The sequence below is a fragment of the Scyliorhinus torazame genome, chromosome 11 (assembly GCF_047496885.1).
Source record: "Scyliorhinus torazame isolate Kashiwa2021f chromosome 11, sScyTor2.1, whole genome shotgun sequence".
NCBI classification, from domain to species: domain Eukaryota; kingdom Metazoa; phylum Chordata; class Chondrichthyes; order Carcharhiniformes; family Scyliorhinidae; genus Scyliorhinus; species Scyliorhinus torazame.
Genome location: NC_092717.1, coordinates 240,380,183 through 240,406,490, shown reverse-complemented (window position 1 = coordinate 240,406,490; position 26,308 = coordinate 240,380,183). Strand labels below are relative to the sequence as shown.

The 26,308-nt window shown below is 46.2% G+C and overlaps 1 protein-coding gene across 2 annotated transcripts in view; it reads right to left on the bottom strand.

Moving 5' to 3' along the window:
* Window positions 1-6,638: 6,638 nt before the first annotated feature.
* Window positions 6,639-26,308, bottom strand: part of LOC140385879 (desmocollin-3-like) — a 51,729-nt gene continuing 32,059 nt past the window's right edge. For both annotated transcript variants that reach the window (XM_072468489.1, XM_072468488.1), the window contains 6 exons: window positions 24,373-24,515; window positions 21,710-21,943; window positions 20,371-20,595; window positions 19,071-19,201; window positions 12,882-13,211; window positions 6,639-9,460 (listed from right to left, as the gene is read on the bottom strand). In XM_072468489.1, the coding sequence (XP_072324590.1) occupies window positions 9,272-9,460; window positions 12,882-13,211; window positions 19,071-19,201; window positions 20,371-20,595; window positions 21,710-21,943; window positions 24,373-24,515 (1,252 nt within the window). In that variant the 3' untranslated portion in view covers window positions 6,639-9,271. The remainder of the gene's footprint in view (window positions 9,461-12,881; window positions 13,212-19,070; window positions 19,202-20,370; window positions 20,596-21,709; window positions 21,944-24,372; window positions 24,516-26,308) is intronic.

Sequence of the window (26,308 nt, the reverse complement as noted above, 5' to 3'; positions counted from 1 at the left end):
GTGCTACTCCAGCCTGTGTGCTACTCCAGCCTGTGTGCAACTCCAGCCTGTGTTTCACTCCGGCCTGTGTGCTACTCCAGCCTGTGTGCTACTCCAGCCTGTGTGCTACTCCAGCCTGTGTGCTACTTCAGCCTGTGTGCTACTCCAGCCTGTGTGCTACTCCAGCCTGTGTGCTACTTCAGCCTGTGTACTACTCCAGCCTGTGCATTACTCCAGCCTGTGTGCAACTCCAGCCTGTGTGTTACTCCAGTCAGTGTGCTACTCCAGCCTGTGTGCTACTTCAGCCTGTGTACTACTCCAGCCTGTGCATTACTCCAGCCTGTGTGTTACTCCAGCCTGTGTGTTACTCTAGCCTGTGTGCTACTCCAGCCTGTGTGCTACTCCAGCCTGTGTACTACTCCAGCCTGTGTATTACTCCAGCCTGTGTGCAACTCCAGCCTGTGTGTTACTCCAGCCTGTGTGTTACTCCAGCCTGTGTGTTACTCTAGCCTGTGCTACTTCAGCCTGTGTGCTACTCCAGCCTGTGTGTTACTCCAGCCTGTGTGTTACTCTAGCCTGTGCTACTTCAGCCTGTGTGCTACTCCAGCCTGTGTGTTACTCCAGCCTGTGTACTACTCCAGCCTGTGCATTACTCCAGCCTGTGTGCAACTCCAGCCTGTGTGTTACTCTAGCCTGTGTGCTACTCCAGCCTGTGTGCTACTCCAGCCTGTGTACTACTCCAGCCTGTGTATTACTCCAGCCTGTGTGCAACTCCAGCCTGTGTGTTACTCCAGCCTGTGTGTTACTCTAGCCTGTGCTACTCCAGCCTGTGTGCTACTCCAGCCTGTGTGTTACTCCAGCCTGTGTGTTACTCCAGCCTGTGTGCTACTCCAGCCTGTGTGCTATTTCCTGCCTGTGTGCTACTCCAGCCTGTGTGTTACTCCAGCCTGTGTGTTACTCCAGCCTGTGTGCTACTCCAGCCTGTGTGTTACTCCAGCCTGTGCTACTCCAGCCTGTGTGCTACTCCTGCCTGTTTGTTACTCTAGCCTGTGCTACTCCAGCCTGTGTGCTACTCCTGCCTGTGTGTTACTCCAGCCTGTGTGTTACTACAGCCTGTGCTACTCCAGCCTGTGTGCTACTCCTGCCTGTGTGTTACTCCAGCCTGTGCTACCCCAGCCTGTGTGCTACTCCTGCCTGTGTGTTACTCCAGCCTGTGTGTTATTCCAGCCTGTGTGCTACCCCAGCCTGTTTGCTACTCCTGCCTGTGTGTTACCCCAGCCTGTGTGCTACTCCTGCCTGTGTATTACTCCAGCCTGTGTGCTACCCCAGCCTGTGTGCTACCCCAGCCTGTGTGCTACTCCTGCCTGTGTGTTACTCCAGCCTGTGTGCTACTCCAGCCTGTGTGTTACTCCAGCCTGTGTGCTACCCCAGCCTGTGTGCTACTCCTGCCTGTGTGTTACTCCAGCCTGTGTGTTACTCCTGCCTGTGTGTTACCCCAGCCTGTGTGCTACTCCAGCCTGTGTGTTACTCCAGCCTGTGTGAAACTGAAAGGCACAGGAACTGGTCCCTGCGCCGAGTTCCAGCCAAATTCAGGACCAAGCTAAATGCCTTCCCCTGAAAGGGACGGGCAATTGTATGAGGTTAATTCGAGTGACTGACCAATGGGAACCCACACGTGCAATGATTGGAAGCTTTTCTTATTTTACCACTCGAAATTCCTCTGAAGCATTACAATTGGTGCAGTAAATATCTGATACAGACATTCGTTAAAATATTGCCATACTTCTCAGAAGGATATGCCGACATTATGGTTGGGCCTGTTTGTGTTGTGAAGCCTGTTGTGATTCTACCCAAGCCTGGAATGAAAAGACTTTGAATCTTTGAGTTGTGACAAGAAATAACTTTTGTCTGGAGTAAAATTGAATCTTGCACACAGAGAAGGAAAATAATTTTTTCCACATCCACCAGTTAATAAAAGGTGCTCAGTGCTGACAAACATCTCCAAACCATGTTCACTTCCTGAGAAATGGTCAGGCTTTATGTTCTCAATCTATGAAATTCACATTGGAGATATGCCACACTTGACTAATTCAGTTCAGATCTTAATAGGGTCACGTAGGGTAAACTGGGGGCGAGAGCGGCTTCACCAGCTCAGATATCAGCACGTGCACTTCACAGTGCCAGGGCCCAGGTTCGGTTCCCTGTCTGTGCGGAGTCTGCACGTTCTCCCCGTGTCTACGTGGGTGTCCCCCCCCCTTACACTTATACACAAGAATGGCTTCACACAATAATCAATACTTTAAAACCGTTCCCAAAAAATCCTAACTTAAACTAACCTCAGAGCTAACCTTCCCCCTTTTCTGTTTGGCAACTATCCTTATAGATTTTAAAATCTAGAGGGGGGGGGGGGGCTGTTTAGCACAGGGCTAAATCGCTGGCTTTGAAAGCAGACCAAGGCAGGCCAGCAGCACGGTTCAATTCCCGTAACAGCCTCCCCGAATAGGCGCCGGAATGTGGAGACTAGGGGCTTGTCACAGTAACTTCATTTGAAGCCTACTTGTGACAATAAGCGATTTTCATTTCATTTCATTTCTACCCACAGTGCCCTTTTTCTCTTGGAGTGTCCTCTGAGGCTCGCAGCAACTGGTTCTCCAGGTTTGGCCTTATTTACAATGTCTTCTGGGAGTTCTGGCCAGCTATCCTGTAGTCTTTGCAGATGTTGGAGCAGCTACCCCTTTATATAGGCTTTAAATACTTCCTTAAATTCCTTCCTTCCCTCTGATCGCTCTAATATAATAATGTTTATTACTGTCACAAATCGGCTTGCATTAACACATCAATGAAGTTACTGTGAAAATCCCCTGGCGCCTGTTCGGGTTCACGGAGGGAGAATTCAGAATGTCCAATTCACCTAACAGCACATCTTTCAGGACTTGAGAGAGGAAACCCGAGCACCCGGAGGAAACCCACACAGACACGGGGAGAACGTGCAGACTCTGCACAGTGACCCAAGCCGGGAATCAAACCCGGGTCCCTGCCGCTGTGAAGCAACAGTGCTAACCACCGTGCTACCTTGCCACCCCTATTGTTTCAATTAGTCTCTTAAATAGTATTTTACCCCGGAATGGATTAAACTCTTCTTTACTTTAGTTCTTGGGTTTAAACTTATCCTATCTTGATCTTACTTACTTACCCCTTGCATATTTCCCTTTGAATGAAACCAATTAACTTATAATAATAATCTTTGTCGCAAGTAGGCTTACATTAATACTGCAATGACGTTACTGTGAAAATCCCCGTGTTGCCACACTAGAGAATTCACTTAACAAGCACGTCTTTTGGGACATGTGGGGGGAAACCGGAGCACCCGGAGGAAACCCACGCAGACACAGGGTGAAAGTGCAGACTCCGCACAGACAGTGACCCAAGCAGGAATAGAACCTGGGACCCTGGCGCTGTGAATCGACAGTGCTAACCACTGTGCTACCGTGTCCTAACTTCAAAGTTCCCCATGTTGTTGCCTTATGAAAAACTATTAAGTTCCTCTTGGTTCATCAACAAATCAAACCACTTCTTACTGGTGGGTTAGATTCTTGCAGTTAGCCTGTAGCATACGAAAGCATATCAAAGGATCGGTCTCAGCCTCGACCTCAAGAAGACGCAAATCTTTTACCAACACGCCCAGGGCAAGATGCGGTCTCTCCCTCCATCAAGGTCAATGCAAAAACTTCCAAACTTGGAACATTTCCAATCCCTGGGAAACCACCTCTCAACTAAGGCTGACCTCGATGCTGAGATCCACCATCACATCTAATGCACGAGCACATCTTTCAGACAGTTAAAGACAAGAGTCTTCGACGACTGTGACATCTGTTCTGACGCCACAGTCCTAGTGTACAAGGCAGTCGTCCTCCCAACTCTTCTATATGGCTCAGGAACTTGAAGTACATACAGATGCCACCTCAATCGCTGGAGAAGCACCATCAATCTGCCTGAGACAGATTTTCCACATCAGCTGGGAGGACAGGTATACTATTATCAGTATCCTTGAACGAGCCAAGATCTCTATAATCATCCGAAACCATCTCCCCTGGGCCGATGCTTAGGAGACTAGAGTCTGCACTGCCAAAGCAAATCTGCTTCACCCAGCTCAAGGAAGGCTTCCGACCAAGAGGAGGACAAAGGAAGAGCTTGAAAGGCACCCTGAAGGCCAACATCAAGAAATGTAACATAGACCTCAATGTCTGGGAGACCCTTGCTCAGAAGAGACCTACTTGTAGGAACCTCCTGATTGAAGGGACACAATTCTTCGAGGACACTCGACATCAAGAGGAGGTCTGGAAAAGGAGCCTGAGAAAGGAATACCAGCGATCCCGAGTCCAAGGACCAATCCCACCTCCCAGAAATACCTCCCAAGTGCGCGGTCAAAGATTCACCTCTAGGATCGGGCTCACCAGCCATGACCAGTGACATGGGGTTTCTTGGATGGACAATCTAAGATTGTCACAATCATACCACCGATTCCCCGTTTTACTGGGGACTAGCAGCCAGGCAGCGTAGAGCAATAGGGCTCTAGCTGTCGATACAGCCTGGAGAATTGCCGGGTCCGTGGCCACGCAAGTGCCGTGCTTCATGGCAAATGCAGCCCACGGACCCCCCCCCCCCCCCCCCCCCCATCCATTCGGCCGGCTTGCATGCACAGACTGCCCCACCACCGTGCCCCCAGCCCCGAATAACGTCCCCCAGTGCCTGCGGATCGCCCCTCCCCCAACTGTGGCGGCGCTGGACCGAGTCCGCAGCCAGCACGTCGAGTTCCCGACGGGTGAGACCACGTGTCCCGCGCCGTCGGGAATGCGGCCGGTCGAGGGCGGAGCATTGGGGGATGGGCCTCAGGCAATGGCCTGAGGCCATAGATACGTGGCACGGGCTTTGGAGGGGGCGGAGCTTCGCAAAAGTGCTGCCGCCCCCCGATTCGGTCTGGAAATGTGATTCTCCAGCCGTTCGCCCAACGTGATTTTGGCGTCGGCGACCGGAGAATCCAGCCCCCTACCATTTTCAGCACAGAGATAACGAGCACAGGTTGCTGAAGTAATTCGGAACCAATTAAACTAGGAACACCAATAATCAAATTGAAGAAAGCCTGGCTGCCACTCAAGGATTAAGAGCAGAGATTTCCAACAGGTTTCTTGTCTGGCCAAGTACTGAAGACACAAAGAGGTTGTCCCAAGGGAATTCCAAGAGGGTTACAAACTTCAACAGACTGAACTGACCTATTCCCTGTAAGAACACTGTTCACGACGCCCTATGCTGCTCTTGCTCATGTATTTGCTTCGTTTGGCCCCTTGTTCCGCACTGTAACCAACCACTGTTTGTCGATGTACCATTTGTCAATGTATTCTGTCAATTATTCTTTTTGTCTACTATGTACGTACTGCGTACGTTCCCTCGGCCGCAGAAATGTATTTCGGTACATGTGACAATAAATCAATCAATCGACCAACCCAGGTGAAGTTGCTAAAAGTTATCAACTTTAGTAAACTTCTTTAAAATGCGGCAGCCACAAAACTCGTGCTTTCGCGCTAATTGGTCAAGCCTATTTTGGATAAAAGTAAATTTATTAAATGGGAAGTCGGCTGAAATCAATTAGGCTGCAGATAGCGAGAAAAATAAAGTTAATTATGTACATGGCCGATCCTGAAAATATCGTACAGCATTACTTGGCGCAGGGGTTTTCAAACTCAGGGTCGCGACCCGCGGGTGGGTGGCGGAGCTCGGTCGTGGCATTCCCGATCGCAGGAGGAACGCTCAACTGCCGCAACCGGCCTTTAAAAACGCAGGCCTGGATGGACCTTTGCGATTGCCGACCATCCCGCGCATGTGTGCTGGATCAAGCAGTGCTCAGGCCCAGAGCCCAGCGGCTGGACCACCTCCTCCTGACGTCAGTACGCTGTCCTGGGTCAGTTTTTTTCAACAAAAAAAAAAAAAAAACCAAGGGAGTCCTCCCACCAAGAGGGCGGCAGAGAGCACGTCATGCGCCTAGTGGGCTGACGTCACGTGTTCTGGGCACAAGAGAGATTCCTCCATTTTGCAGCTGCCATCAGTGCTGTTTAGAACTCCTGGGCCTCTGGTGAACAACCAATGAAGTAGCTGACAACAGGAACAAAACAGCATAAATATGATTACTTGAGGTGTTGGTTATTAATTATTCCACTGCAAATCAGGATTCAAAGTTCATGTGTTATATGCAGGGAAGCACTGGCAAATTAAAGTTTAAAACCCTAAAAACTTCAAAGATATCTGAAGACTAAACATGGCGAGTTTGATTTTTTTTTCAACACATGCAGTGAGACCGTAAATCATCAGCAGACGTCATTATCAGAAATGTAGCATCGAATAACAAAGCAAGTGACATCATGAGTACCAAGGAGGCTCATCTGTCACATTAAAGGCAAGTGAAAATGGTGGGCGCAAGGGCCGGCTGTTGCAGGTCACGAAGGTCGGCCCGTGTGGATCACTAAGGATGGCCAGTTGGCAAAAATGGATCCTGGGCAAAAAAGTTTGACAAAACACTGACTTGGCGTATTCAGAAAGAAATCAGTGTGTGTAAAAATACACCGCATCAAATTCAACAAGCTCTTCCAAACACAGGGACGTCGCTCTTTATGTACAATATCAATTTTATTTTACAAATACATTGACAGATATACAAAGGTCAGACATCTTTCACATCGCAATCAACTCTATCAAGAGCAAACACAGCGTGGAGATGACTCACTGTTAAAATTCAGAGCCACCTTTGGTTGCAAGCCACCTAGCAATTTAGTACAACTTTGATTCAATATTTGTGAAAGGCATGTCTCTACAATGGGTAATACCACTTTTGAGAGATGCCTTAAGTGACAGGTTTATTATATCACATTTAAAATTATTTGTGGATATTTACACCAATGTAGTCATGGAAGGCCACATTCTCTTAGGTTAACAAGAGTACAACAGAAATACAAATGCCACTAAATGAAATATTTCTATAAAATGAGTAAATTTTGACTCTGCTCCCCCATTGCAGATAATATTTATAGCTACAGTGCAAAGACATTTACAACTTAAATCAGCATGCTTATGGGAGCACAGAAGGTGAAGACCCCAATTCTGCCTACTCACCCTTGCTAGAGTGTCAGAGCTCATTGAAGTTTACCAAAAGCTCGCAATCAATATTACAACTTGGAAGCTAAACCTCAGGGAGAAGTTTATCTTCAAAAGGAAGACAATATTCAGCACATTTCCTTTAAAAAAAAAAAAAAATTTTTTAGAGTACCCAATTCATTTTTCCCCCCGCAATGGAGTGAAATTTAGCGTGGCCAATTCACCTATCCTGCACACCTTTGGGTTTGGGGGGTGGGGGGGGGGGGGGGGGGGGCGAGACCCACGCAGACACGGGGGGAACATGCAAACTCCACACGGACAGTGACCTGGGACCGAACCCGGCTCCTCGGCGTGTGAGGCAGCAGTGCTAACCACTGTGCCACCCCCTTTAAGCACATTTTCAGCCCGTCTGCCCTCCCCAATCAAACTGCAGTTCACATGTAGTTATAACCCAAACACACAAGAGGAAATGCACACTGTTCACTGATTAAGTGAAAGTACTCATTTTATTTATTTGACATGCCTTCTCGTTCAGTTGGTGGTTGAACTTCATAGAATTTACAGTGCAGAAGGAGGCCATTCGGCCCATCGAGTCTGCACCGGCTCTTGGAAAGAGCACCCTACCCAAGGTCAACACCTCCACCCTATCTCCATAACCCAGTAACCCCACCCAACACTAAGGGCAATTTATCATGGCCAATCCACCTAACCTGCACATCTTTGGACTGTGGGAGGAAACCGGAGCACCCGGAGGAAACCCCCGCACACACGGGGAGGATGTGCAGACTCCGCACAGACAGGGATCCAAGCCGGAATCGAACCTGAGACCCTGGAGCTGTGAAGCAACTGTGCTATCCACAATGCTACCGTGCTGCCCCTGAGTTTACAAGTATTTCTATAGCACCTTCAATGTAGCAAAATGTCCAAGGTGCTTCAGAGGAACGTAATCAAACAAATTTTAGCACCATTCCACACGAGGAGATATTAGGCCAGATGACCAAACTTAGTTAAAGAGGTAGGTTTTAAGAGGTGCCTTAAAGGCAGGGAATTGAAACAAAGAGAGGCAACCAGAAAGAGGTTTCGGTTGTACCACTCCTGAGAATTTGAAGTTCAGCTACCAAAATTACAAAAATAAAAAGCAAGAAGTATCTCCATGCCGACATGAATAATCAGTATTTACATTTTACAAACCACAGAGACAAGGGTCTCAGTAGTACCGAATTACCACAGCAGTTTGAGGCAGCCCGGAGCCACTACCTTCTTAAGAGCAATCAATGACGTGCTTGATGAACCCACATCCCAAGAGGTAAAGGCAGACAGACTAGGTATATGTGTCCTACAGTAATAGGAAGCAGCACTGAATTCCCCTAAATTCCTCCCTCCACCCTCAACTTAAAGTTTCAACTCGTCCCGGCATGCTCCCACAGGCTACAGTACTCAAGTGCCTGTCCCAAATTTCAGACGAGTCTAGGCAGGGAGCATCAGGAGCTCAAACAATAGAGCCCAACCATACTTTACTGTCACTCAGCTTCATACACACACACACACACACATACACATTCTCAGTTAAGAGCAGGAAATCCCTCGATGATCTGCTTTCTCCCTGGCCCTTCTGTAGGACGGCAACGAAGTTCAAGGCCAAGATCGGCTAACTTTTAATAAGTTGTTCCTAACTGAACATGCACGCAAAAATAAAACAATCAGAGGTCTGACACATTAAAATCATTTGGGGCATATTAAATCAGCATAACAAGACATTCAACTGCCAGAGTTAAAGGAAACTGCAGGACCTATCACTTCGGGAATGTACTTGTTTTGAGTAGCCTAGACAGGCAATGCTAGTTGTGTTGCACCTTGTATTCATATCCTAACTCTCACCAAGAAACAATAGGAACATTTTGAAACGTTGAACATTCTTAATAAAAAGATCATTTACTTATATATTCAAACCAAATGCGACCAGCTTCCTAATGCAACATTCAATAATAAAAACAAGGTACGTTTGTTGTAAAATCTATGCTCCTGGAGTAGTTCAATACAATGGAAGCATAGGAAAGAATAAAAGTCAGTAATTGCCTTGAACTTCCCAATGGGATTTTCCAAAATACCTTCGACAAGGCAAAGTGTTTTTGAGGTTTGGTCACAGCGCTCATCTATTCATTGAAACCAAGGTGCCAAATTTGGGTTCAAAACTGTTCAAGTGCTCCAAACCCATATTTTCTCTGGCATCGCTGTAGCAGCCAACAGACCCATTAACCGACTCGGCCCCTTCAATTCGATAATCTTGATGGTAATCAACGGGCATACCCAGCTCTTGCTGCTCCTCTTCCTCATAGACCTTAAGAAAATCGAGCATCAAGTTAATAATCTTTCCAGTACGAATGGCGCAACGTTCATTTCAACTTCCAACTAAAAGCACCTTTCTTTTTTTGGGAGTGCCAAAATATATCGTTTTATCATATTGCAGATTGAGGGGACAACAGGCATTGCTTACCAAATGAATCTAAATTCCCATAGGTAATTGATGGAAAAAGAAACAAACGCCCGGATAACTTTATCTTACACGGCGATTTGTTAGGGTCTGGAATGGTGGAAGCAGTTTCAATCACACTTTGGATAAAAAGTGAAGGGGGGGGGGGGGGGGGTAAAATTTTCAGCGCTATGGGGGAAGAATAGGGCCCTATGCATTAATACAGCTACCAGTACACACAAGTGAGCCACACTGACGAGCTTAAATCTTTATAGACAGAAAGAACATGCACACACATTGTGCCTGTTGGACCATAAGAGCATAGGAGCAGAATTAGGCCATTCGGCCCATCGCGACTACTCCGCCATTCAATCACGACTGATATTTTCATCATCCCCATTTTCCTGCCTTCTCCTCATAACCCCGATCTCCTTTTTTTAAATCAAGAACCTAACCCCGATCTTTTGTTATCAAGAACCTATCTATCTCGGTTTTTAAAGGCACTCAGCCATTTGGCCTCCACAGCCTTCTGCGGCAAAGATTTCCACAGATTCACCACCCACTGGCTGAAAGAATTCCTCCGCATCTCAGTTTTAAAGGATCGTCCCTTTAGTCTGAGATGGTGTCCTCGGGTTCTAGTTTTTCCTAAAGTGGAAACATCCTCTCCACGCCCACTCTATCCAGGCCTCGCAGTATCCTGTAAGTTTCAATAAGATCCCCCCTCATCCTTCTAAACTCCAATGAGTTCCTCAACTGCTCCTCATACAACAAGCTCTTCATTCCAGAGATCATTCTCGTGAACCTCCTCTGGACCATTTCCAAGGCCACCATATCCTTCCTTAGAGTTAGGGTCCAAAACTGCTCACAATGCTCCAAATGGGGTCTGACCAGAGCCTTATACAGCCTCACAAGTACATCCCTGTTCCTGTATTCTAGCCCTCTTGACATGAATGTTAACATTGCATTTGCCTTCCTAACTGCCGACTGAACCTGCACGTTAACCTGAAGTGATCTTGAACAATGACTCCCAAGTCTCTTTGTGCTTCTGATTTCCGAAGCATTTCCCCATTCAGCGAAACAAAACAAGTGACAGTCATTCACTGGTTCATTCCTCAGGGTAATGCCTTGCCCAGAGTCAAACTGCCTGGCTTATTTTAGGTTTGTAAGAACGAGGGAAAGATACTTCCCTCCGGGAGAGATTGCATGAGGAAAGAAGCGATAAGGTATATTAAAACAGATTATATTTGGGCAGCACGGTAGCATAAGTGGCTAGCACCATGGCTTCACAGCACCAGGGCCCAAGGTTCCATTCCCCGCTGGGTCACTGTCTGTGCGGAGTCTGCACGTTCTCCCAGTTTCCTCTGGGTGCTCCCGTTACCTCCCACAGTCCAAAGACGTGCGGGTTAGGTGGTTTGGCCATGCTAAATTGCCCTTAGTGTCGAAAAAGGTTCGGAGGGGTTATTGGGTTACGGGGATAGGGTGGAAGTGAGGGCTTAAGTGGGTCGGTGCAGACTCGATGGGCCAAATGGCCTCCTTCTGCACTGTATGTTCTATATTACTAACACAGCATTCGGATATCTCTAACGTCACAGCAGAAAATAACTTTTACAATTACTCCTTAAACAATACAACTCAATATAGTGAAGATTGCTATCTTTATTCCACTTAAACAAACATTACTCCACCCAGTGGAGGCCCTCCTCTTTGCTTATTTAGGGCAGCACGGTAGCACAGTGGTTAGCGCAATTGCTTCACAGCTCCAGGGTCCCAGGTTCGATTCCCGGCTTGGGTCACTGTCTGTGCGGAGTCTGCACATCCTCCCCGTGTGCGCGTGGGTTTCCTCCGGGTGCTCCGGTTTCCTCCCACAGTCCAAAGATGTGCAGGTTAGGCGGATTGGCCAAGCTAAATTGCCCTTAGTGGCCAAAATTGCACTTTGTGTTGGGTGGGGTTACGGGGAAAGGGTGGAGACGTGGACCTTGGGTAGGGTGCTCTTTCCAAGAGCCGGTGCAGACTCGATGGGCCGAATGGCCTCCTTCTGCACTGTAAATTCTATGATTCAGTAATGACATAATCTCACCACACTGAAATCTAATTAACACCACAGGGAATCACCTTAATCAAAACAAAATTTCCATTAACCCAAGCTTCTTACAATACTTTTATTACACCCCTGGTTCCCAAAATATACTTGCCTTTCAATTTAGGATATTCTTTTAAAACATGACTGCAGCAGTTAAACACACTCTAACTCAAGCTTTTAACAATTACTGCACCAAATGCCTATAATACATTAATCACACAATGTTTGGCAGTTAACTGTCAATCACCATTAACTGGTGCATTTTCCATGGCACCAGAATCCACTTGCCAACTAATCAGCACTTTTTTCTCATAGTATGATACCTTTGTTTCCCCCTCTCTTTGGTATTCTTGTGATTGTCCTGATCATAGAATCTCTACAGTGAAGGAGGCTGCCATTCGGCCCATCGAGTCTACACCGAACCTCGGAAAGAACACCCTGCCTAGGCCCGCACACCATCCTCGTAACCCCTTAACCCCACCAAACATTTACAACACTAATGGGGCAATTTACCATGGTCAATCCACCTAACCTACACAGCTTTAGACTGTGGGAGGAAACCGGAGCTCCCGGAGGGAACCCACGCAGGCACGGATAGAAAGTACAAACTCCACACAGTCACCAGAGGCCGGAGTTGAACCCGGGTCCCTGGCACTGTGAGGCAGCAGTGCTAACCACCGTGTCACCATGCCGGCATATATGGAGTGCAAGATGAAAAGAATCAACAAAATGCATTATCCCAGCAATACTCAATCTAGGGGAGGCAATGGCATTATCACTGGACTAATAATTTGCAGACCCAGGGCAATGCTCTGGGGACCCAAGTCCGAATGGCACCACAGCAAGTGGTGAAATTTGAATTCAATGCAAATCTGCAAAAAGTCTAATAATGACCATGAAGCGATTGCCATAAAAAGCCATCAAGTTCACTTATGTCCATAAGGGAAGGAAATCTGCCATCCTTACCGGGTCTGGGCTACACACAACTCCAGATCCACAGCAATGTGGTTGACTCTTAAACTGCCCCTTTAAGGGGCAATTAGGGATGGGCAATAAATTAAAAACTCACTTCAAACTTCCCCCACCAACCTACCCCCCTAGCATGCCGCCGCCCCCCCCCCCCCCCCCCGAAGAAAATGCCAAGAAAGGTTACAGGCTGTGACACACCTTCCTTTACAGCTTAATTTATAGCAAGATTGCCATATTTACCTGTTCAACACGTGATCGCAGGACATCCATCAAGTTGTGACTGTTTCTGCGACTCAGTGTATTACTTTCAAATGTGGTCAAATTTGCACTTCCCATATCGGCCTGGGAATACTGTGTGGTTACATTGGTCTCCCTATAAACGTCTCTCTCGTTGATATTCATCAGTTCATTGCCTGACACTATTCTTCCACTACTTGTTCCTTTCATTCCATCTGTGTGGCTGAAAGTTGAAAATGGTCCTTGCCCCATTCTGGTTTCTTGGTTGTCGTAATATTGAGATGTAACCATATTATCTTTCAGAGTCAGAGGAATGCCCAGAGCATCAAGATTCTGAAAAATGGGAGCACAGTAATTAAGGAATTGCACTACTAAAAATCCACGAATCTTCTTGATTAAAAAACCACCAATTGTATTTCACGTTATAACTGTAGTCCACAATGCGCTTGGTTCAAAAAGGTAGAATTTAAGCTGCGTCTTAAAAAGGAAGAGAGGCAGAGATGTTTAGGGAAGGGGTTTCAGAGTTTAGGTCCTAGCGGCTGAATTTAATGGAGGAACAATGAGAAGGTGGAGCCAAAATTATAGCAGTGCAGATACCTTGCGAAGAGGCACAAGACTGGAGGAGATTTACAGAGATCGGGAGGAATTTGAAGAGAAAGATAAGACGACTTTTTAAAATAGAGGGGGCTACTAAGCTGGAAGGGCAAGTGAGCACTATGAGGGTGTTAGGGGACAGGAACTTTGAACAAATTAAAACATGGGTAGGAGTAATTTTCTACTTTTCTTCAACCCCCGAAGGCGTTGCACGGACTCCAAACATTAATCCCGTTTCACCCTCCACAGATGTGTCCCGCCCGGCTGAGGTTTTCGAGAATTTTCTGTTTTTAAATTACACAATTTAAGATAGCTGGCAAAAGAACCGGAGGGGGATAAGAGGACAGTGCTTTACGCAGCGAGTTGTGATGCTCTGAAATGCACTGTCTGAAAGGGGGGTGGAAGCAGATTGAATAGTAATTTCAAATGGAAATTGGATGAATTCTTGAAAGCGATAGGACTATGGGTGGGTGGGGAGGTGGTTTGGGGGGGGGGGGGGGGGGGGGGAAAGAGTAGGGGTGAAGCACTAATTGAATACCTCTTCAGCACAAGAGGCCGAATGGCTTCCTGCTACACTGTACCACTTGAGAGAAGGAAAAGGGAACTGAAATGGAGGCAGAGAAATATTCAAGTGGATTGGGACGTGTGGGATTTTTAGCTTTTGCAGTTGCTGACTGCAAGGAAGCAATAACCGCCCCCCCCCACCCCCCCACAAAAAGCTCCAAATGGAAACTGAAGATAGCAGGGCGCAGGCTTTTAATACAGAATGGGTTAATGGAAAGGGACAGGTCCGAGGTTAAACATCGACAGCAAAAGACTAGACAGATCGTGCAGTGTGGCATCTTCCACCTAATGACGCACGAACGCACTCAAAAACAGCTTCTTCCCCACTGTTACCAGACTCCTAAATGGACTCTTATGGACTGACCATATTAACACTACACCCCTGTCTGCTTCATCCGATGCCGGTGTTTATGTAGTGATATTGTATACCTTGTGTTGCCCCATTATACATTTTCTTTTATTTTCAAGTACTTAATGATCTGTTGAGCTGCTCGCAGAAAAATACTTTTCACTGCACCTCGGTACACACGACTATAGACAAGCCCAATCCAGTGCTGGGAGGTTCTGCCAAGGAACCTGGATCACGAGCATTTAAATAATTGATAAAAGTTAAAAGCGCACGTAAATTGTCAGCATTTGGGTGACAGTGAATCCATAGCCCCCTTGTCACATACAAAGAACAAAGAACAAAGAAATGTACAGCACAGGAACAGGCCCTTCGGCCCTCCAAGCCCGTGTCGACCATGCTGCCCGACTAAACTACAATCTTCTACACTTCCTGGGTCCGTATCCCTCTATTCCCATCCAATTCATAAGACCATAAGACATAGGAGTGGAAGTAAGGCCATTCGGCCCAATGTATTTGTCAAGATGCCCCTTAAATGTCACCATCGTCCCTGCTTCCACCACCTCCTCCGGTAGCGAGTTCCAGGCACCCACGACCCTCTGCGTAAAAAACTTGCCTCGTACATCTACTCTAAACCTTGCCCCTTTCACCTTAAACCTATGCCCCCTAGTAATTGACCCCTCTACCCTGGGGAAAAGCCTCTGACTATCCACTCTGTCTATGCCCCTCATAATTTTGTAAACCTCTATCAGGTCTCCCCTCAACCTCTTTCGTTCCAGTGAGAACAAACCGAGTTTATTCAACTGCTCCTCATAGCGAATGCCCTCCATACCAGGCAACATTCTGGTAAATCTCTTCTGCACCCTCTCTAAAGCCTCCACATCCTTCTGGTAGTGTGGCGACCAGAATTGAACACTGTACTCCAAGTGTGGCCTAACTAAGGTTCTATACAGCTGCAACATGACTTGCCAATTCTTATACTCAATGCCCCGGCCAATGAAGGCAAGCATGCCGTATGCCTTCTTGACTACCTTCTCCACCTGCGTTGCCCCTTTCAATGACCTGTGGACCTGTACTCCTAGATCTCTTTGACTTTCAATATTCTTGAGGGTTCTACCATTCACCGTATATTCCCTACCTGCATTAGACCTTCCAAAATGCATTACCTTACATTTGTCCGGATTAAACTCCATCTGCCATCTCTCCGCCCAAGTCTCCAAACAATCTAAATCCTGTTGTATCCTCTGACAGTCCTCATGGCTATCCGCAATTCCACCAACCTTTGTGTCGTCTGCAAACTTACTAATCAGACCAGTTACATTTTCCTCCAAATCATTTATATATACTACAAAGAGCAAAGGTCCCAGCACTGATCCCTGTGGAACACCACTGGTCACAGCCCTCCAATTAAAAAAGCATCCTTCCATTGCTACTCTCTGCCTTCTATGACCTAGCCAGTTCTGTATCCACCTTGCCAGCTCACCCCGATCCCATGTGACTTCACCTTTTGTACTAGTCTACCATGAGGGACCTTGTCAAAGGCCTTACTGAAGTCCATATAGACAACATCCACTGCCCTACCTGCATCAATCATCTTAGTGACCTCCTCGAAAAACTCTATCAAGTTAGTGAGGCACGACCTCCCCTTCACAAAACCGTGCTGCCTCTCACTAATACGTCCATTTGCTTCCAAATAGGAGTAGATCCTGTCTCGAAGAATTCTCTCCAGTAATTTCCCTACCACTGAAGTAAGGCTGACCGGCCCGTAGTTCCCGGGATTATCCTTGCTACCCTTCTTAAACAGAGGAACAACATTGACTATTCTCCAGTCCTCCGGGACATCCCCTGAAGACAGTGAGGATCCAAAGATTTCTGTCAAGGCCTCAGCAATTTCCTCTCCAGCCTCCTTCAGTATTCTGGGGTAGATCCCATCAGGCCCTGGGGACTTATCTACCATAATATTTTTTAAGACACCCAACACCTCGTCTTTTTCGATCTCAATGTGACCCAGGCTATCTACACACCCTTCTCCAGACTCAACATCTACCAATTTCTTCTCTTTGGTGAATACTGATGCAAAGTATTCATTTAGTACCTCGCCCATTTCCTCTGGCTCCACACATAGATTCCCTTGCCTATCCTTCAGTGGGCCAACCCTTTCCCTGGCTACCCTCTTGCTTTTTATGTACGTGTAAAAAGCCTTGGGATTTTCCTTAACCCTATTTGCCAATTACTTTTCGTGACCCCCTTCTAGCCCTCCTGACTCCTTGCTTAAGTTCCTTCCTACTTTCCTTATATTCCATGCAGGCTTCATCTGTTCCCAGCCTTTTAGCCCTGACAAATGCCTCCTTTTTCTTTTTGACGAGGCCTACAATATCTCTCGTTATCCAAGGTTCCCGAAAATTGCCGTATTTATCCTTCTTCCTCACAGGAACATGCCGGTCCTGAATTCCTTTCAACTGACACTTGAAAGCCTCCCACATGTCAGATGTTGATTTGCCCTCAAACATCCGCCCCCAATCTATGTTCTTCAGTTCCCGCCTAATATTGTTATAATTAGCCTTCCCCCAATTTAGCACATTCATCCTAGGACCACTCTTATCCTTGTCCACCAGTACTTTAAAACTTACTGAGTTGTGGTCACTGTTACCAAAATGCTCCCCTACTGAAACATCTACCACCTGGCCGGGCTCATTCCCCAATACCAGGTCCAGTACCGCCCCTTCCCTAGTTGGACTGTCTACATATTGTTTTAAGAAGCCCTCCTGGATGCTCCTTACAAACTCCGCCCCGTCTAAGCCCCTGGCACTAAGTGAGTCCCAGTCAATATTGGGGAAGTTGAAGTCTCCCATCACCACAACCCTGTTGTTTTTACTCTTTTCCAAAATCTGTCTACCTATCTGCTCCTCGATCTCCCACTGGCTGTTGGGAGGCCTGTAGTAAACCCCTAACATTGTGACTGCACCCTTCTTATTCCTGATCTCTAACCATATAGCCTCACTGCCCTCGGAGGTGTCCTCCCGCAGTACAGCTGTGATATTCTCCCGAACCAGTAGCGTAACTCCGCCTCCCCTTTTACATCCCCCTCTATCCCGCCTGAAACATCTAAATCCTGGAACGTTTAGCTGCCAATCCTGCCCTTCCCTCAACCAGGTCTCTGTAATGGCAACAACATCATAGTTCCAAGTACTAATCCAAGCTCTAAGTTCATCTGCCTTACCTGTAATACTTCTTGCATTAAAACATATGCACTTCAGGCCACCAGACCCGCTGTATTCAGCAACTTCTCCCTGTCTGCTCTGCCTCAGAGCCCCACTGTCCCTATTCCCTAGTTCTCCCTCAATGCTCTCACCTTCTGACCTATTGCTCCCGTGCCCACCCCCCTGCCATACTAGTTTAAACCCTCCCGTGTGACACTAGCAAACCTCGCGGCCAGGATATTTATGCCTCTCCGGTTTAGATGCAACCCGTCCTTATATAGGTCACACCTGCCCCGGAAGAGCTCCCAGTGGTCTAGATAACGGAAACCCTCCCTCCTACACCAGGTGTTTAGCCACGTGTTTAGCTGCTCTATCTTCCTATTTCTAGCCTCACTGGCACGTGGCACAGGGAGTAATCCCGAGATTACAACCCTAGAGGTCCTGTCTTTTAACTTTCTGCCTAGCTCCCTGAACTCCTGCTGCAGGACCTCATGCCCCTTCCTGCCTATGTCGTTAGTACCAATATGTACAACGACCTCGGTCTGTTTGCCCTCCCCCTTCAGGATGCCCTCTACCCATTCGGAGACATCCTGGACCCTGGCACCAGGGAGGCAACATACCATCCTGGAGTTTCTTTCACGTCCACAGAAGCGCCTATCTGTGCCCCTTACTATAGAGTCCCCTATTACTATTACTCTTCTGCTCTTTGACCCTCCCTTCTGAACATCAGAGCCAGCCGTGGTGCCACTGCTCTGGCTGCTGCTGCTGTTTTCCCCTGATAGGCTATCCCCCCCGACAGTATCCAAAGGGATATACCTGTTCGAGAGGGGGACAACCACAGGGGATTCCTGCACTGACTGCCTGCCCTTTCTGGTGGTCACCCATTTCTCTGCCTGCACCTTGGGTGTGACCACATTTACATAACTGCGATCTATGACGTGTCGCCTTATTTGTTTAATTCCCATTTTGACTATGGTACAGTCAAGATCCAAGAAAAGAACTTGCATTTACACAATCCCTCTAGAAGTCCCAAAGTGTTTTAAGCCAACAGAGGTAGTTTGACGCCTGGTCACGGCTATAATGTAGGACACGAGATACGCATCGGCAAATGTGTAGGCAGGAAGCTTCCACAACCACCAACACGATAAATGGCCACATAACATAGTTTCTTTTTAAATGATATGGTTGCCCTTCTGAAGGGCAATAAATGCTGGCCTAGCCAGCGACGCCCAGATCCCGTGGAAATGAATTAAAAGATAAATGTTGGATCGGACACTGGGACAACCGCCCCTGCCCCTCTTCAAAACGGTGCCACGGGATCTTTGGTTTTCACCACAACCCGGCACGCCGTGACCCCCTTCTAAAAGACGCTGAAGAGCAAGCGCGAGCCTGGATTTTGAATTCGTAACCTTCTGACAAAGTGGCGGTATTTCCAGCTACTGAACGGCCACTTCAGCTCACGAGAGATGTGAATCGGAGATAACCCACCTTATCTTGCTGACCACCACCCTCTTCATTAGAGACAATGAGGCTTTGGTGATAAGCTGTTTCGGGATACAACGCTGGTTTCTTCTTTTCGTCACCTCCGCAATACAATGCAACAGCTGCCAGGAGTAAGCCTGTGAAGGATGAGAAGATTGTTGCACACTTTAAAATTAAGGTAACGCTCTGGACGACCGGGGTACAAATCCCTCCGCGCCAGATGGTGAAATTTTAATTCAATGAAGAAAGAAAGAAACCGGGAGTCCATTGTACCAAAAAGCCGCCTGTCGGGAACTTGGCCAGTTTTCATCGGAGAATTGCCACGGGGGCCTCTGTCAATGGCCACCCTACCGCAGGGACCAAAGAATAGTAGGAGTGACGTCGCGCCAGATTTTGACGTCAACGCCCATTCTCCGCCCCCGCGACGAACACAATTTCGGCGCGGAGAATCCCACCCCTGGTCTGGCCTACACGCAACTCCAGAACCTGCACCAACTTTTAACTGCGCTCCGAAATGGCCGAGCAAGTCACTCAGCTCGAGGGCAATTAGGGGTGGGCAATAAACACTGATACAGCCAGCAACGTCCACATGTCATGAATGAAATTATATATATATATTTTTTAAACCACAAAATGGGGTTTCACAACAATCAATAAATAGTAGTTTTGCAGCACCGTTTCTGGACTATCTTGTATTCCAGATTTTAGCAATTAAATGCATGGATTTTAAATCCCATCAGCTGCCAATGTTTCCCCATTGTTGATTGAACCAATAAAAACCATAACAGCTACTAGGGGCTTTTCACAGCAACTTCATTGAAGCCTACTTGTGACAATAAGCGATTATTCATTATTCATTGGGGCTGGTTTAGCACACTGGGCTAAATAGCTGGCTTTTAAAGCAGACCAAGGCAGGCCAGCCTTGGTTCAATTCCCGTACCAGCCTCGGTTCAATTCCCGTACCAGCCTCCCCGAACAGGCGCTGGAATGTGGTGACCTGGGGCTTTTCACAGTAACTTCATTGAAGCCTACTCGTGACAATAAGCGGCTTTCATTTCATTTCATTTAATTCATTGTGTGTACACAGCCTCAAGTAGCTGTATTGCCACTGAACAAAACCAGGATTTTTCTTTGCCCCCTTCCCCTCATCTCCAAGCTTTTACCACAGAAATGTTTAATTAATAATAATAATCTTTATTACTGTCACAAGTAGGCTTACATTTAACACTATGACGTTTCTGTGAAAAGCCCCTAGTCGTCTTGCCCGTCTCAAATGATAGAGCAAACTTTTGAAAAAAAAACTTACAAAGCAGTAATAACGCAGCCAACAACATGACTAGGATTCCCATTCCACCAAGGACAGCACTTCCCGATGCAAGTTTCCCGGCACAATTTTCATTGTTGGGGCAGTTGCAGATCATAATCTTCAAGATTTGTTCTTTCCCCCGATGCTGCTGGTCCTGAATCATGATAGGAACTTCATAATAACCAACAGGAAGTGTACCTACCGGTCTTACAAAGGCATAAGATCCTGGGAGACAGGAGAATGCAATGAGCTGGCAGTAGTAAATCAAACAATACCATTTCTTCCAAGTTGCAAGGATTAAACAAGTTCTTTCAAAACTGATTATTTAAAATATTATGTCAAACTCCTGATGTATTATAGAATCAAGCAGATTATGAAGTTATAAAGTAAAGTCGTCACAGCCCCAGATGACCATAGGCTGCTCTCCTCTTTGAGAGCTGACTGGTGGTGATTTAACCTGAGGATCACCACACCTCAGCCGAGAGGCAAGGTTGAGAGGACCAGGCCTTCATGAATAACCTCAGCCGGTATAGGGACTGAATCCCCGCTGTTGACCTTGCTCTGCATCACAAACCAGCCGTCCAGCCAACGGAGCTAAACCGGCCATCATTGATAATGATCAACCCCATGTAACTAGCACTTAACACAAGCAGAAAAAGTTCTTCCAACTGGCAACAGTTTGCTTCACACAATGCTTTTATCTTCTTTACCGTGCAAACCTAGGTCAATTCGTTCATTATCTACCATATCCAAAGGCAATGAATTTTCAAAAATCAAAGTAAAGGCAAGTTCTAAATAATGTAAAGATGACCACATCCTTCCTTCTCAAATACTCTGCGCACATGCATGCACACCATCAACACTATCCAATCAGTAACTGGTGCATTCTTGACTGTGACCCCACCTCACTAAAGATATCAAAATAACGCAAGATTTACAGGCTAAAGTAAGAGCAAAATACTGCAGATAAAATCAAAGCAAAATACTCAAGCCATCTAGACTCGAAACGGCAACTCTTTCAATATTGAAAGCAAAATACTGCAGAAGCTGGAAATCTGAAATAAAAACAGAAAACTGCTGGATAATCTCAGCGGGTCTGGCAGCATCTGTGGAGGGAGAAACAGAGTTAACGTTTTGGATCTAAATGACCCTTCTAAGAACTCTTTCTTTCTCCACAGATGCCGCCAGACCTGCTGAGCTTATTACAAGATTTTCCTTTGATAGTAATTGTGCAAAGTGGCATTCGGTGATGACGCTGTTTACATACACTGAAATATCAGACTCAGCAGATCTAAACAACCAAAGCAATGAAGATTTTTTTTTTTTTTTTAAACTATACCCATTTTCTCGGAGATTAACCAATTTTTTTTAATCTCTGGTGGGCTATCTGATAGCAGAAAGGTAAATGGAGCCGAATTAGGCGTCGCATCAAGATCCTCAGCTGATACATTCACAAATTGCTGGTTTCCATTCTCGCAAATATACAAATGATCATTGATAATTATTGGAACATTGTCATTGACATCATTCAGGTTTATGACCACAGTTCCAGTTCCAATTCTTGGAGGAACTCCTATGGAACAAAAAAAAGAAAAGACCAAATGGTAAGTGAAATACAGAATGTTTAAAAATCTCAAATGTTTCAATTTGCATGAAATGAGACAAGATAATTTTCAGACCAGTTTATTTGGACAGTCTATCAATTAAGAGCTACAGTGCAGGGATCCATCCAACCCCTGTTCCATGGTTCTGCGCCTTGCTGGACATTCCAGGAATGTTACACCTGAAACAATGGACTCAAGGCAGGGGCATGGACGGAGCTCTTTAGTTTTGCCAACGTTGAGGGAGAGATTGTTGTCATTACACCACTAGGTTCTTCAGCTCCCTCCTGCATTCTGACTCATCGTTGTTCGAGATCCGACCCACTACGGTCGTCAGCAAACCTGTAGATGGAATTAGAGCCAAATTTTTACACGCCGTCGTGCGTGTACAGGGAGTATAGTCGGGGGCAGAGTACGGAGCCTTGCGGGGCCCCGGTATTGAGGACTATTGTGGAGGAGATGTTGTTGTTTATTCTTACTGATTGTGGTCTATGGGTCAGGAAGTCGAGGACCCAGTTGCAGAGTGAGGCACTACACATTCCCAAAAATGGATATTTTCTTCAGCTCAATGGATTTCAATTCAACAGAAAATTGATGTCTCCTGTGCAAGCTGAAGAAATTCCACCAAAGCAATGCAGTTGGACTCTTAACTGCCCCCTGAAATGGCCAAGCAAGACACTCTATTCAAGGACAATTAAGGATGAGCATTTTTAATGCTGGCCTTGCCAACGTCACCATGACATCCCATGAAACAAAATATTTACTCTTCTCAAGTAGGCAGTTCTCAACATTCTCTCGTTCTGATTATATACCAGTACTTTTGTTATTCTCCATCACCCAGCATTATTTCGTCCACTCGAATCATGCCTTTGTCTTCCCCCAATCTTATTTAAACAGTCACTCTTCTTCCCATCCTCATTCGGACTGTACTCTTTTCTCTCCTCTCAAGAATCAGAGTTTTATAGCACCGAAAGGGGCCACTCGGCCCATTGTGTCTGTGCTGGCCATCAAGCACCTATCTATTCTAATCCCATTTTCCAGCACTTGATCCATAGCCTTGTATGCCCTGGCGTTTTGAAGTGCTCATTTTAAATGTTGAAGGTTCCTGCCTCCACCACCCTTTCAGGCCGTGTGTTCCAGATCCCCACCACCCTCTGGGTGAAAAGGTTTTTCCTCGCATCCCCTCGGAATCTCCAACCCTTACCTTAAATCTATGCCCCCTGGTTATTGAACCTTCTGCCAATGGGGAAAGGTTCCTTCCCATCCACCCTATGCCACTCATAATTTTTTTTACACCTCAATCGGGACCTCCCTCAGCCTTCTCTGTTCCAAGGAAAACAAGCCCAGCCTACCCAGTCTCTCTTGATAGCTGAAATGTTCCAGCCCAGGCAACATCCTGGTGAATCTCCTCTGCACCCTTTCTAGTGCAATCATCTTTCATATAGGGCGGCGACCAGAATGCACGCAGTACTCTAGCTGTGGCCCAACAAGCTTTTTATACAGCTCTATCGTAACCTTCTGCTCTAATATTCTATGCCTCGGCGAATAAAGGCAAGTATCCCATATGCCACCTTAACCACCTGTCCTGCTGCCTTGAGGGATCTTTGGACATGCACACCAATGTCCTCCTGTCCTTCCCAACATCCTACCATTCATGGAGTATTCCATTGCCTTGTTAGTCCGTCCTGTACACCTGGAATACTGTGTATAATATTAGTCTCCTTATTTGAGGAAGGATGCAAATGCATTCGCAGTTAAGAGAGGGTTTCCTAAACTAATACCTGGAATAGGCAGGTTGGACAGGATAGGCTTACATCCGCTGGAGTTCAGAGAACAGCAAGAAGCAACTTGATCGAAGCATATCAGATCTTGAGGGGCTTTGACGGGTTGTATGTGGAGGGAATGCTTCCTCTTGTGAGAGGATCGAGAATTAGGGGGTCATGGTTTAAGACGAAAGGCTCACCCCTTTAAGATGAGAAGTGAGACATTTTCTCTGAGGGTCGCCAGTCTTTGGAACTCTCTTCCTCAATAGGCAGCGGAAGCAGAATCTTTGACTGATTTTTGAAGGTAGAGGTAGATAGATTCTTGGTAAGCAAGGGGGGGGGGGGGGGGGGGTTATTGGGGGGAGGTCGAAGGTTACGATCTGATCAACCATGATCTTATTGAATGGCGGAGCATGCTCACAGGGGTTTAGTGACCGACTACTGCTCCTAGTTTGTATGTTCATAAAGTGGGCTGTGTGCACAGCTAAAGGAGCAAACCTAACCTTTTGGCCAAAGAGGTGCCGCTTAACACAATCGGCTTCTTGATTGCCATTACTGAGAAGATCTATGAAGCCAGCATATTTTTTCCAAACTGTACGAATTACAGCATAAAAAATACACATTAAATTTGTACTTACCATCTTGTATGGCCAGCACTGTAACATTGTACTTATTATGTTTTACAAATTCAGATTCTCTGTCCAGCACAGCAGTAGTCTTGATAGCACCAGTTTTTGCATCGATGGTAACCCAATCTGCCGGATCAATTAGCTCCCTGTATCTAGATAGTCAAACAAGAAATAAAACATTTCAGAAGTTAGCTCCTTTCCAATCATACATCCTGCCACGAAGAACGTTCAATTAAAAGCTTACTGCTCCACTTGAATGGACATTTATTAAATAAACACATACTTATGAACCTTCATCTGCCTGGGCTCCAAACTCTGGAATTCTCTCCCTCAAACTCTCTACTGCCTCCTGTATGACACTCCTCAAAACTTTGGCCAAGCTTTCGGTCATCTAGCTTAATATCTCTATGTGGCACAGGGGCTGCCGTGAAGCATCTCACAAACAATTCATAACTCAAGAAATATATATATATAGATATATCTATATAATATATATACACACTATATACTATATATACACACCATATATAATATACATATATATTATATATATACTATATATATGTATGCTATGTCTATGTAATATATACACTATATCTACATAATATATACTTATACGTGTGTTATACGAGTTGTTGGTGAATAACTGAATTAGCTTGCAGAAGATGAGCCTGCACAGTACTGCATAATTGTGAAAAGTGAAATATATTTTATATGGTAAAGCTTCGCCTGAACTCAAATTTTAGAGTACCCAATTATTTTTTTCCAATTAAGGGGCAATTTAGCGTGGCCAATCCATCTACCCTGCACATCTTTGGGTTGTGGGGGGTGAGACCCATGCAGACACTGGGAGAATGTGCAAACACCACACAGACAGTGACCCGGGGCTGGGATTGAACCCGGGTCCAGGATTGAACCCGGGTCCTCAGCACCGTAGGCATCAGTCCTAACCACTGCACCACCGTGCCACCCTTTCTGCTGAACTCCTTATTGGATCTATTAGCAAGTATCTTGTATATATAGGCCGCAAGCTTTGTAATCTCCCTCACAACTGCAAATATCTCCCTAATGTCGAACACTTCATTATATGTGTAGCTCTTCAATATCTGCAAGGTTACGGTGATTGAATCTATAATCTGCTTTATTTCACATCAACATCTAGTTCAGTCAGTACAATTTGACCTACACACAATACAAAATGAAACATTCTTGCATCTTCATTGATGGGTTGGCTTTTTGACTTGCCAAATATTATCACAGGAACAGACCATTCAGCATGTTGGTACATACTAGGTAAAGTGGCCATTAGTGCCAGGTGGGTCATAAGGTGGCTTTTCCCTTTTTTTGAGGGGGAGAGCTGTCTGGTGGTGATTTAACCTGAGGATCACCACACCTCAGGCGAGGGGCAAGGTTGAGAAGGCGGGACCTTCATGAATAACCTCAGCCGGTACAGGAATTGAATGGTGGATAGAATGATAGAATGTAGGTGGGAGATTCAAAGACAAGACGGGTTATAATCTTAAACGTCAGAGCCAGCCTTTTCAGGGGAGAAGCTAGGAAACATTTCTTTGGGAATCATAGTGCAGAAGGAGGCCATTTGGCAAATTGAGTCCAGGTGAGGGGAAAAGTTGAAAGCCTTCCGGTACAGGAATTGAACCTGTACTGCTGGCCTCGCTCTGCATCACGGACCAGCTATCTAGCCAACTGAGCTAAACTGGTCCTGGCTTATATACTGCATCTGACATAATTCACATACCCTTCTATCTTTTCTCCCTTTGCTTATCCTGTGCACCCAGCTGCCCCTCAAGTGCATCTTTAAATATTTGTCTCAACATAGGGATTATTATTTAAATGATCAAATATTAAAACATGCTGCTGTGCAGAGAGACCTGGGTGTGCTAGTGCATGAGTCGCAAAACGTTGGTTTACAGGTGCAACAGGTGAT